General features: G+C 35.9%; 1 protein-coding gene across 2 annotated transcripts in view; it reads left to right on the top strand.

Moving 5' to 3' along the window:
* Positions 1 to 3,056: 3,056 nt before the first annotated feature.
* LOC134680349 (neurogenic protein big brain-like) overlaps positions 3,057 to 13,678 on the top strand; it is a 129,520-nt gene continuing 118,898 nt past the window's right edge. For both annotated transcript variants that reach the window (XM_063539472.1, XM_063539471.1), the window contains exons 1-2: positions 3,057 to 3,559; positions 7,975 to 8,101. In XM_063539472.1, the coding sequence (XP_063395542.1) occupies positions 3,229 to 3,559; positions 7,975 to 8,101 (458 nt within the window). In that variant the 5' untranslated portion in view covers positions 3,057 to 3,228. The remainder of the gene's footprint in view (positions 3,560 to 7,974; positions 8,102 to 13,678) is intronic.

Raw genomic sequence — 13,678 nt, 5'->3', positions numbered from 1 at the left:
GTTCATTTATACTATTTAATTTATATAACGTTATATTACATTCATATAACGTTATTCAAAGCTAACTCTACCAGAGTTAGAACAATACTTATTTATATATTTCTTCCCTTGACATAACGTTCATATTGACGTACTTAGGTACATACGTACCGTACAGTACATTTATTAATTCCATTAAGGAATTATCTTATGATATTTTGTAGTAATCCTACATTCCATACGGCATTATTTTGTTGAATAAATTTCAACAATCGTACTCTTTGTAGGTACACATTATTGTAGATATTATATTTAGATTCATTAATATTCAGCGGGTGGTTACTGATTAATAAGCCTTAATACTAATGGAGAGCGATTTAATGAGTACGTCCTCTACTTAAAGGAGTACTCTATTGAAACTTATTTTGGTTAAACAATTAACCAAAATTTTATAAGATGATGTATGAATGACCTTTGGTATGCATGTCTAAATCGCCTCTCTTGTATGATAAACATTGTATATAACATCCCCACCTTCTAAATTTATCACTCATACCCATATTCATTACATTATATTTACATTACGGAAAAATCCTTTGGCCATAAGCCCCAGGATTTTCCCTTCCAGGGCGACCCCGGTAGTGTAACGGTGCGTGTAACGAAGCGTTACACTATCGACCTTCATACTATTTCTGGCACCATACAAATTCTAAATTCCCTTTTGAAATTCAAATCCTATTCCAAATTCCATTCAATGATTTTTATTTTCAGTTCGATCACATACTTTGATCGATAAACATCATTTTATCTAACGGACTGTACTTCCCAAGTTTCTAAACACGACCGTTTAAGTGTGATTTTTATTAGTAAACGTAATAATTCATAAGTGCGTGCAGTTCAGTATAGTGCTCGTTTTGTGGCCCTGCACACCTTCCAGATATATATCTACATCATCACCAAGGCACATATTGTAAGTTATTTGATTTCTAACCTTCTGAATTACGAAAGTCTTTTTATATATACCTATCTGTTAACACGTAACCTGTATTGTTACAGGTGCCTTTTTATTTAAATAATAAATACCCCTCATCGCTCTGGATCCTGACTTTCATTCCCATCATCCCCGTGAGGCTCCTCTACCTGCCCCCTCACAATATATATGTATATCCTTATGAGAGACGGCACACCGCTTGCGTGACGTGTGCGTGTGCGGCTCCAACATTTTCAACAACAAGGACGGAGCTATATTACTTATATATATAGCTCATGGTAAGGCCCCAGTCGCATTTCTCAACAAATTCTAGTAAAATTTTCTAAGCAAGTTCTATAATTAGTAATTACCTATATACCTAGGTGCGTTGGGGTAAGATTGAAAGGCTTTTTCATGAGGGGTAAGATGAGTCGCCCGTAATTCTTCGGCATATGGACGATTTTTGTCTTACCCCTAGTGAAAAATCCTTTCAATCTTATCCCAACTTGGATTTTTTTCTCGATTCAAGTTTTAGAGAAAATTCTAAAGTACAGTCATTATAGATTTTGATCCGTGAATAATCAGTTCTTGGATTTTTTTTTTCATACGTCCCTCGGGGGAATCACTGGGAGTGTAAATTCAAAAAGTAGACTGAATCAGGGTCCTGTGTATATTCCAAAAATGGTTTTTCTTGAATAACTCGGTCATTTTTGATTTTACAGTAAAACCGTGAGGACAAAAATTTTAGAAAATTTGATTCTCTACAAGTTGGTCCTTACAATTTTTCTTCTAGGATCGATAGTTTGGAAATATAATTTGAAAAAAGCGACAAATTCAAAATATTTTCAACATCTCATTTATTTTCAACTTTATGACATAAATGAAGAGAACTAAACTTGTAGAGAATCAAATTCTGAACAATTTTGGTTCCCACCTTCTTTCCCCCAAAATCGATATTTTAGAAATTAAACCTGAAAAAGCGACAAATTCAAAATATTATCATTATCTCCTATGTTCCACGCTTTACGGCATAAATGAAGGGAAACAAAGTTGTAGAGAATCAAATTCTGAACAATTTTTGTCCTCACGGTTTTACTGTAAAATCAAAAATGACCAAGTTATTTAAGAAAAACCGTTTTTCGAATATACACAGGACCCTGACTCAGTCTACTTTTTGAATTTACACTCCCTACTTTTTGAATTTACGCCCCCGAGGGACGTACGAAAAAAAAATCCAAGAACTGATTATTCACGGGAAGGGTCGGTTTTTTGGATATAATGACTGGACTAACTTGTAGAGAATCAAATTTCCTACAAATTTTGTCCTTACGGTTTTACTGTAAAATCAAAAATGGCCCGGTTATTGAAGAAAAACCGTTTTTTTTGGAAAAAAAAAACATTTTTCGAATATACGCAGGAGCCTGATTAAGCCTACTTTTTGAATTTACACTCCCAGTGACTCCCCCGAGGGACGTACGAAAAAAAAATCCAAGAACTAATTATTCACGGGTAGGGTCGGTTTTTTGGATATAATGACTGTACGCGTAGTTGAGACTGCTGGATACATTTTCGTAAAGTTCCGAATACAATCCTTGTCAGTTTCAAATGTTTGAATGTTTCGATGCGGGGACGCCTCATGCAATTATCCTCCGGGAAATCAGGCGGCCAGCGGCGTAAATGACGCAGTGTAATGGCCCATTTCGTTAATGGCACCGACTATTACGATTAGGTATCCTATACTGATTTAGTCTTTTCATTATTAAAACTATCCCACCTTTCCCTAAGTATGAACTGTATTGATGATTGATGATAACAGCTAACAAAGAGCAAATGTTTTGATAAGTCGAAAAACCGCCAGCAGGTCATTCACATTTTCACATCGGCATCATATGCAAATGAAAAACAACCCGCAAACTTTGCTAACCTAAAACGCATGTTGTAATAATACGGAACCCTAATGGTTATCCAATTAACTAGCTATTGTGATACGAGTTGGTGATTTGATTACACCCCAGCAGATCCGGGTGTAACAAGTGGAGCCCCCGCCATTCAACTCGTTCATTCAGCTTCACTCCGAAACCGGTCGCCGCGGCGTGAGGGCGTCCGTTGCCCGCCTACACGCGTTCGCGCGAAATTTAAGCATAAACAAATAGAGTTTTGCGTTTATTTTTTTAGCTTCAGTGTTTGTTTTTAATTAATATTTTATTCGGATTCCTGTTTGCGTGCCATGATAGGTTTATTATAATAGATTAGTAGTATTTTTAAAAGTGGATATATTAATGAGAAAAATGGGTGAGCAATCGTTAAATATGCCGGATGAAAGTATAGAGCAGCATATAATAACGTTGTTTGAGAAATTGGAAGGTTTGAGGAAAGATGGTAACGAGGGATTGGCTGGTCGAGTGCCGGCTCGGTTGGAAGTGAGGACTCTATCGCTGTGGAAGGCCGTGCTGGCGGAGTGCGCGGCCTCGTTCTTGTATGTTTTCATAGTGTGCGGGGCAGCTATGGGAGCTGGAGTCGGTGCTTCGGCCTCGGCGATCCTGCTGTCTACGGCCTTAGCTTCGGGATGTGCTATCGCCACGCTGACGTTTTGCTTTGTCAATATTTCTGGTAAGACTTATAAATTTAAAGTTATCCGTACAATTTATACCCAAACATTTCTTTTAACGCACGCATAAATACCCTAGAACAAGGTGTAAATTAGATGAAAATTAGATTTGTATAAAAACGTTTCCTGTTGACATAAACGAAATCCAGGTGAAGAGCTCGTAAATAAACAGAAAAATCTATTTATAATAGATAAATACATATAATATAACTGACCTAAATCAATGCCCCATTTAATAATTCCAAAACTTATGTATGTACAACACTGCAATATTTTTTCTACAACACCAGGAATCTGAATCAAATTGTATTCTTACAAATTTCCAAATGTAAAACGCAATAAAGATAGTCCCGAAATCTAAGCAGCTGACACCTGCCTACCTGGACCGTGCTTTCATATCAGTAGGAAGACATGTCAAGTAAAGATTTGTAGACCTTACAATTATTGAAATAAGGTTTACACTGTAAACTTTACAGGGTTACACGTGTCTTCGGTGGTGCAAAGGCAATTCGCATCCCACGCGATGCACCCGAAAGGTCATACATGCAACTATCCCACGCAATTTACTCCCTGCTCCTGCAGCTTGCCTTTATCAACATCTATTTATAAAAATAATACGAATAAACCTCTGTTAACGTTCACAAAGTCAACTTTATCTCGTAATAAATAAAGACAACTTTTCAGTAACGGTAACTTAAGTTGTTAATTAAAACTTCCTAATAATTTTTAAATGGAAGACAAAGGAAAGCTTGTTACTTAGCGATCTACGTCGGCCACAAAGCTATTAAAATAGACTCGCCGTTGCCTTGCTGAGCTTGCAAGGAGCCTGGCAAAAAAACCTGACCACGTGCACGTACCTGCTTCTTTTTTTTAATTGGTGCAAGGTGCGACGCATTCGGCCGAGATAGGGTGACTTTCGAAGCAAAAATGTAACAACTCTCTATAAATTTCATACTCGTTTGGCTGTTGTTTCTTTAAGTAGAAATAGGGTTGTCTATATAGAGTCCAATTATAGCCACCATCATGTAATTTATTCCCACTCGAGCGATATTCGGATGAGTTACGTTACCGCTCGTATCGTGCAGATGTTCACAATTATCCCACTTTTTTACAGGGCTCGCGCCTGGCGAAAGTACTATCACTTTGAAAAATATGCACTCGATTTTGAATCTTATATCGCTGATATAAGTTATAAAATCGTGATTTCCATAATTTTACACGCTCGTCAGTTTTTTTAAACTCATCCCAAGTGAGCTGTGGGGTAAACTTTCCTAACTTTGTAATTTAACCGCAATATATCAGACCCGAGAATTTGTTTGCCAAATTTAAATTCCATTCACAACGAAATGATATTTGTGCAATCTAAAATACGGAAGATGATTTCCGGTCGCAAATTAAACCAAATACTGCTTTCATTTGTTTAATATTAAACAGGTACGAGTATTGTAATACGACGTCCGAAGTTACAAGGGGAAATGTCGTCGAGTTTTTAAATAATGTCATTGCCTTGTCTGCATTCATTAAGTATTATTCCTACTGAGATCGTATTAGTGGAACGCAGTGTTATGATATAAATAAGTTGTTTATATTTTAAATTTAAATCATCTGCAAAAAAGCTTTATTTTATGTAAGATTTAAATTTGTAATCAGAAACGGACTAAGAGCTAAGGAAAAGAGAAAATTTCCGTCAGTTAATCCTTACAACTCTTTAACAAGAAAAATAAGTCCTTTGAGAAGTGTTTCCATTTCCCTCGGCACAAGTTTTTTTTTCAAGTTTTGATAACTCAAATATAATATTATACGAACTTCTAAAACACCCTCAGCCTATCGCTGTTGAGTTCACCAGGAAGCAATTTCCTCCAGCTAAAGTACTTTTATGTCCATAAAAATTACCTATAAAATACTTCAAAGACATAAATTTAAAAACGAGGGTATACATTATTAGATGCGACAGTAATAAGAATTTATGCAAATCCGGATCCAATTAGCAAAGAGAAAGAAGCGAATTGCGATAACATTAAATAAGAGCATTTATTTAATGAAATCTTATTTTCCGCGTAGAATCTCATTATTGATGGGGAGTTTAACAATAAAACTCAACGAACGATCACTTTCCTATCCCTATAAGTTAGTTTTCTATGTTCCTCGCTATAAAATAACTCTTTATAGCCAGTTATTATTTCTGGGCGCGACACGTGCACCCTTCCCCTCTTTTAAGTTTAATAACGCCGTGGACAATGACATTTTAAATTATATCATATCACAAGAGACTCACAATATAGGCTAATTCTCGCGAATCCGTGATGAATTTACAGAATGGCTCACCCTAATTTTCACTAATGGGACTGGACATCCCTATTTAAAGGCTCGATTTTAAGTTCCATTCATTCATTTTGGCTTATCTGTGACAGTTATGTTGTATGTTGTATCCACATTTCATTCGCTGTTTCAATCGCATTCATCTGATCTGCGGTCCTGTTTTATTTAACCTTTGTTGATGCTTTTTTAATCAAGGCCTTTCAGCTATAGTTTTAGTTTTTTTTCTATATATGTAATTTGAAAGGAAGCTTTAAATGGCAGGAAGTGGTTTGTACCTGCCAGCGATTCAAAATGCTGTTTTCTTTGTGCGCTTGTTTGTCACGGTCTCTTCCTTTTGCGTACCTATCAAAAGGGAAATTATTGTTCAAGTTTTAAATTGATGTTCGCAGTGGGACTTTTGGAAATATAATTTTACCTAAGGACCTACTCGGAAAACAAACCTAAAAGTACGTCCATTTACGTTTCATTACCGTAAACTTAGGTAACTTAGTCTGAGACTAGACTGGCGAATGTAATAAAGCATAGTTTTTCACGTTTTACGAATAAAATTCTCGTTCCTTTCAGTTACATTCTTTGTCACGCTCCAGCCCCATTAGCACAATTCATTAAATGACTTCCATAAAGACGTAACCGCTAAGCTATTTCTATTAAAGGAAGATCTTTATACTAGAGTAACAAGTCCAACGCATCTGTGGGAATCAAAATAAGTTAGATCTCCCGATTACACATAAGTGTTGCGTTTCTAGAGGCCAAGTAATACAAGACTCTAGACAAAAATGTATCATGAATGTATGGCCGGTCCATTTGTGATTCAGATCGGCCGCCGGTCCTATTATAGTTACCTTTACCTGAGTACATTATAAAAACAGCGACGACACAAAATACGCGAGAATAATGCTGTCGCAAGTTTGGGTCTCTTTAGTGTTTATACAGTTAGCGTACACGCAATTACATTACTTATAGTCCGACTGAAATATGTACATACTTACTTTAAAGATTTTGTAATGTTAGGTCCTGAAAGTCAGGCGAATGAAACGAATGAAATCATACATGCAGGTGAAAATAATATACACGTTTCATTCCAAATTGAAAATATATGTAATAGGTACATACATATATATAAATAACTATTCCTTGTTGCTGCTGACTACCTACTAACTATATATTCTCCCTACAATATAATTTCTCAGAACACTACCCCAGAGGAATATACGTTAAAAGTGTTAAAACGTATCAAAGAGAGCATTCACTTTATATCCGTACCATTAGTGTGAGTACCTTTTGTATTCGCGGTATTTCTTCTTATTTTAATGTAAGTAACACAATAACAATAATATTATGCATTTTGTATTGTTGTGTTACTCTGATTTTAGTTTTGATAAAGGTAGACGGAATAGAACTCTCTATTCGCGTTTTTCCTGAAAATCTATACTAATAAATGTAATGGAATAAATATAGGGTTAACTGGGAATACAAGTATATCAACTATATCTTTTAACTATAATCCTATATTTTTTTATATTTTTAACGGATTTTTAAAATATGTCCAAATAAATATTCGTCTTTTATTCCTTTTTTTTTAATTTAAATTAGGAAAATTGATCCATTATTGCTTTTGAGTTGAATACCACGACCACTCTTCACCTAAATAGAATTTTTTTTAATTTGGATAAAGCGGCCAAGTGCGAGTCGGACTCGCCCATGAAGGGTTCCGTAGCAGCAAGTAACATAATAAAATTGCAGTTTACGGTTTATGAAGAAGAAAAAAATGATACTAGAAACCTCAATATCATTTTTGAAGACCTATCCATAGATACCCCACACGTATGGGTTTGATGAAAAAAAAATTGAGTTTCAGTTCTAAGTATGGGGAACCCCCAAAATGTATTGTTTCTTTATTCTATTTTTGTGTGAAAATCTTAATGCGGTTTACAGAATACATCTACTTACCAAGTTTCAACAGTATAGTTCTTATAGTTTCGGAAAAATGTGGCTGTGACATACACGGACAGACAGACGGACAGACATGACGAATCCATAAGGGGTCCGTTTTTTGCCATTTGGCTACGGAACCCTAATAAATTGGTTTGTGTTCCAGGTGCACACATCAACCCGGCGGTATCGGCGGCGCTCTGCGTGCGCAGGCGCGTGTCGCCGTTGCGCGCGATCCTGTATGTGGCCGCGCAGTGCGGAGGAGCTATAGCCGGGGCTGCTGCGAGTTTAGGGTGAGTTTTAGACCCTAAGGTACATACACCGAGGAGACTCTGGGCCCGATTCGGATTTTGAAATAGACATCTACTTATTAGATATCTTTTAGACATCACCAAGATACGATAATGATATGTTTAAGATCTAACCTGTCATTTTTGACATTTGCGCGATTCTGGAGATCCTCTTGAACGATTTCCACACGATATGACTTAGAGATCCAATTCACATCTAATAGATATCTTACTCTATCTAACGTAAAAGTGACATTGGTTGCCCGAATTGCACTGCAAAAGAGAACTAGTTGATATCTAAACTATATCGTATCTAGAATGGATCTAGTACGTGCCGTCTCTTGTGAATATCTTGAAGTTCGAATACGGCAGTCTATAGAACGACCGCTTAAAAAATGACTCCTCGCCTGCGCGGTACGGGGGCGACGGGGTAGGACGACTAAGGGGGGCGGGGAAGGTGCGGGCGGCAGGCGTACGGCGCCCGCACCTTCCCCGCCGCGGTCGGTCTATAGAGGAAGAGATTTGGCATGTTAATACATACTTATAGGTTACCTACAGCCTTTTACAATGACAGCACACAGCCCATGAGACAATAGGGTTGGGTATCGAAAGAATGAATCGATTGTCTGCCAAAAAGTTTTTAAATACTCCCTCCAATCTTTATCAACCTAGCGTTTTCCCGGCCTAGCGCCAGGGTCCGCTTTCCTGCCCAGGGTTCTCCACTTTGCCCAATCTTCGACATCCTTAGGTGTGAGATTGATCTCTTGCATGTCCGCAATACTACCTCCAATATTCGATATTTTTCTAAAGGAACTAATCGATGTTAATCTTCATATCAGTTCATTCTTCTCGAAACCTTCGATTATTTGAATCTGAATCTGCTATTCTTACCCGCCTTAACTTTAAGTGTTCTTGGCAATCATGGCGTCCGAAAGGTTAAAAACCCAGTTAAAGTAATAATTGGCATTTAACGATATCTAATCTTAACGCTATAAGCATAAAAATAACATTTCAGCGCAATAAACACATGTAGAAATAATAAAACAGACATATAATTCGTGTTACTAAGCATTAGCACAGCAATCTCGGTGCCCTAGCTTAGATTGCAACACAATACCAACTTCAATTGCCGGCTTACCCGTTTCCGCTACAAAATTACTGTTCATTTCATAGCATCACAGGAAACCTAGTATAATTGTGACCCCATATATTTAACAACTATATGTAGAGTCAGATCATGCTATACTGGTTTTCAATTTTATATAAATAATAGCTCTGGCAAGTGCAGCTGTTTTCTTGAGTTTGCTGCTTTCAAGCGCTTATGCTCATTTAAGAGCTCATTAAATGAGGTGTTTATAGTGTGCTGAGCTACCTTTCAGTTTAAACAAAAGACGAATTTATAGACACTGAATTTCTGAGTTAGATGCTTATGTATTTATGAACACTTCGTTAAGTTTCCTAGGCATTTACGCCAATCGAGAACGATATCTAGGCTATAACCGCGAAAATCGAAGTTCACAAATTGCGGGAATTTTTCTCTGTCACTCTAATTACGCCTTCATTGGAGTAAATGAGAAAGATCCCCGTAATTTGTGAATTTCGGTTTTGGCGGTAGCCCCTCTGTAGTCTCTATTTTGCGTGAAAGTAGGGGGGGGGGGGGGGAAACGTGACAATACACAGCGCTAAATTAAAGCGTGTAAAAGCACAGCGGTGTTTAATAACGAATTATCTTGATTTCTATAGGGGGATAACTTCGACATTTCGACATTAGAATATCCTGGTATTAATATTAACGCCTCAATTAAATACAGCTTTCTGGTGTAACTCTATGATATAAAACGCTTATTTCGTCGTAGAATTTAATTTAGATCAATTTCAGCGTATTCAGCTCGTGCTCTGCTATATTCGCCACCAACTGCATAATGCAACCAGTAGCCTAAGCAAATTAGAAAAATCTGCGGAAATAATTCGTGTAGTTTTGAAAATTGGTACAGGTATACCTTGTGGTGTCCAGATAAACATACTAAAAGTCCTCGAGGGTAGGGGGTGTGCTGGGGGTGTAGTAGGGGGTTGAAGGTACTTTTTTTCATATTTTTGCTCATATCTCGAATATCTGTACGAATAGCATTATACTTACTTCGAACAAAAGTTTTTACATAAAATTTACTACAAATTTAGTTCTGTTTATTTTTACTCTGCGATCAATACTTTAGGAGCTACAGGCTGTTAAAGTTAAATAAGAGATAAAAAATAGATGGTTTAAGAAAACGTCGTATTTTCGTAATTGTTAAAACAAAACAAAACAAAAATAAAAAATTTAGTTTAGAGTAAGCAAGCTAAGCGATCCGCTGATAAAATATAAGAAAAATAGGCCATGACCATGTCGGGCTATGCTCAGTGTAGGGTTCCGTTGTTACCCGTCTGTCAAAATAGACTATGTGCCATAACTCAAAAACAGCTGTACTTATTAGGTTCGCTTTATTTTTCCTTGAAAGTATTTACTAAGTTATGTTTTCACGATTTTTTTCATATTTTTTGGACCCATGGTTCAAAAGTTAGGGGAACTAAGGGCTAAAACACAACTTTTTTTCTTTCAGATCGATTAATTCCGAAAATATTCAGTTGATCAAAAAATGGTTCTGGAAGACCCGTATTTGTTTTAAAAGACCTATCCAACAACACCCCACACTATAGGGTAGAAGCGAAAAAAAATTTCATCCCCACTTTAATGTAGGGCAGCCACCCTAAAAAATTGTTTTTCTAATTTATAATTTACGACTTTGTCAGTGTAATAGATTTATATATTCGTGTCAAATTTAAACATAAAAATTAGAAAAAATATTTTTTTATGGTGGTTGCCCTACATTAAAGTGGGGATGAAATTTTTTTTCACTTCCACCCTATAGTGTGGGGTGTTGTTGGATAGGTCTTTTAAAACAAATAAGGGTCTTCCCGAACCATTTTTTGATCAACTTAATATTTTCGGAAATAATCGATCTGAAAGAAAAAAGTTGTGTTTTAGCCCTTAGTTCCCCTAACTTTTGAACCATGGGTCCAAAAAATATGAAAAAAATCGTGAAAACATAACTTAGTAAATACTTTCATGGAAAAATAAAGCGAACCTAATCGGTATAGCTGTTTTTGAGTTGTGGCACATAGTCTATTTTGACAGACGGGTAACTACGGAACCCTACACTGAGCATGGCCCGACATACTCATGGCCTATTTTTTTATATTTTATCAGCAGGTTGCTTAGCTTGCTAACTCTAAACTATTTTTTTTATTTATGATGAACAATTACGAAAATACGACGTTTTCTTAAATCGTCTATTTTTTATCTCTTATTTAACTTTAACAGCCTGTAGCTCCTAAAGTATTGATCGCAGAGTAATAATAAACGTAACCAAATTTGTAGTAAATTTTATGTTAAAACTTTTGTTCGAAGTAAGTATAATGCTATTCGTACAGATATTTGAGATATGAGCAAATATATGAAAAAAGGTACCTTCAACCCCCTATTACACCCCCAGCACACCCCCTACCCTCGAGGACTTTTAGTATGTTTATCTGGACACCACAAGGTATGCCTGTACCAATTTTCAAAACTACACGAATTATTTCCGCAGCTTACCCCAAATTCGGCTTAATTTGACGTGGCTACAGCGATGCTGGTAATTATAGTCTACGACGCGCCAGCTGCCTGCTGCTAATTTCATTTTTAAGCTACATTTATGCCTTTTTCATTTTAAGTACAAATTGGTTAAATTTATTTGGCAAACCGATTAGTGACAAAATTTACTGTAATAGAATTGTATTAAAATTCTTACATTATACATATTAAAAAATATTGTTACAGTTTCTTGTCTTAATCTAGACCTATAGTTTCCATTTTTATTAAACATAATTATAATTTACATACACCGAATATAACTATTCACATATAATTATATAAGTAATAATTATATTACATAAGCACGAAAAAGTACCTATCTTGGCTTAAGTTAATCTCTCTTGGGTTAAGTTAAGAGGTTATACTAAATTTGCGAAATCAATTATACATAAAACTCAATTTAAAAAGTTGCTCTTTGACTCCGACAAGTAAACATTTATTTTTCCGTTGTTTTATTACCTACTCGTTCTCGACTCATCCAAGCGAAAACTTCCTAAGAAAACATTAAACATTTATGAAACCACATACGCTATTACTACTGTTTCAGTGAAGTTGAAAATCTTTCTGAAACTTTTACATCCGTATGTATAAAACTAGCTATTGTTCGCGACTTTGCGTGGATTTTTTTAAATGTGTGGAATTAGAAGGGCAGAAAAGCTTGCGACCGAAGACATGGCCATCGTGAGGGTTTAAATACCTACATTTTATTACAATTACTCTGAAAAATACACTTCTGTGTAAAATTTCGCTTGTCAGATCCTGCGGCTATATCAATAGCTATTTTATACTAAAATTATACTGCTATGGTATTATGGTATGCAGGGTAGATAACGATACCTAATGTAACTGGAAATAAATAAAAATTTGACATGCTTTTTTGATATTTTTCATTGAACTCACTTTAACATTTTGGTTGGATTCTATCCTTGCAAATATTCTAGTTTCCATGATGTGATTTTTTCATGGCATTTTCCATATAAAAACTACGAGTTTCCGTGTTAAGGGCCGATAAAGACGGACTGCAACTTGTATGGGAACTGCACGCCAACTGCAACGTCGGCGATTCCCATACAAAATGCAGTCGGGTTACAGTCCGTCTATACCGGCCCTTAGTGATGCTGTCCGTACGGTGTCGTGAATCATTCTGAAACCATTCCCACGTTGAAATTCAATCCAAGAGATATTATGTGCTAACTATGCCATGGTTCACTGAAACGTAATAGGGCCTTAATGTATTCAAGATGGCGGGCTTATAACCCGGGATGCATTTGCATCTACGTGATTCAGTTCAAAATGAACTTATGATTATGTGTTATAATTGATTTTGTAACAGGGTTAATTTGATCCCTTTAATTAAGGGCGCCAAATAAGTAAAATGGAAGCGATAAATTAGAATATATGCGGGCCAGACAGTCAATAAGATAAAGGATATTTATTACGGAGGGATAGGTGCCTATCGCCATTTTTCCATTCCAATTTCCATTTTAATGTTGCCAATAGTAATGTCATACTTTGTAAATATTTGTCCACTATCCACATTAGTTTTTTTCTTTTCAAGTCCTTTATTTTTCCAATTTCTAGTCTATACTTAAAAAAATGCATAGGTAGGTACTAATAACATTTATAGGCCATACATTTATACAGGCTACGTAATGCAATTGGATTCTGGAGTAGGTACAACATCATAATATCTAACCTCAACAAAAACATTTTTTTTCTAAGTCATTTTATAAAAATACTAAGATATGATGAAGTTAAAGTGATCCGCGTATTTTATTATGTGTCCAGAGTTTGTCTGAATATAAAAAAACGGAATGAAGAAAATTAAATTCCTTTTTGAGTTATACATTTTTTAATTTTCACCTTTAATTATAAAATACCAGTATATTTTATAACAACATGGAGCCCGC

The sequence above is a fragment of the Cydia fagiglandana genome, chromosome 3, assembly GCF_963556715.1.
Source record: "Cydia fagiglandana chromosome 3, ilCydFagi1.1, whole genome shotgun sequence".
Lineage (NCBI taxonomy): Eukaryota > Metazoa > Arthropoda > Insecta > Lepidoptera > Tortricidae > Cydia > Cydia fagiglandana.
Note: the sequence above shows the minus strand (reverse complement) of the source record. Positions and strands in the feature narration are given on the sequence as shown.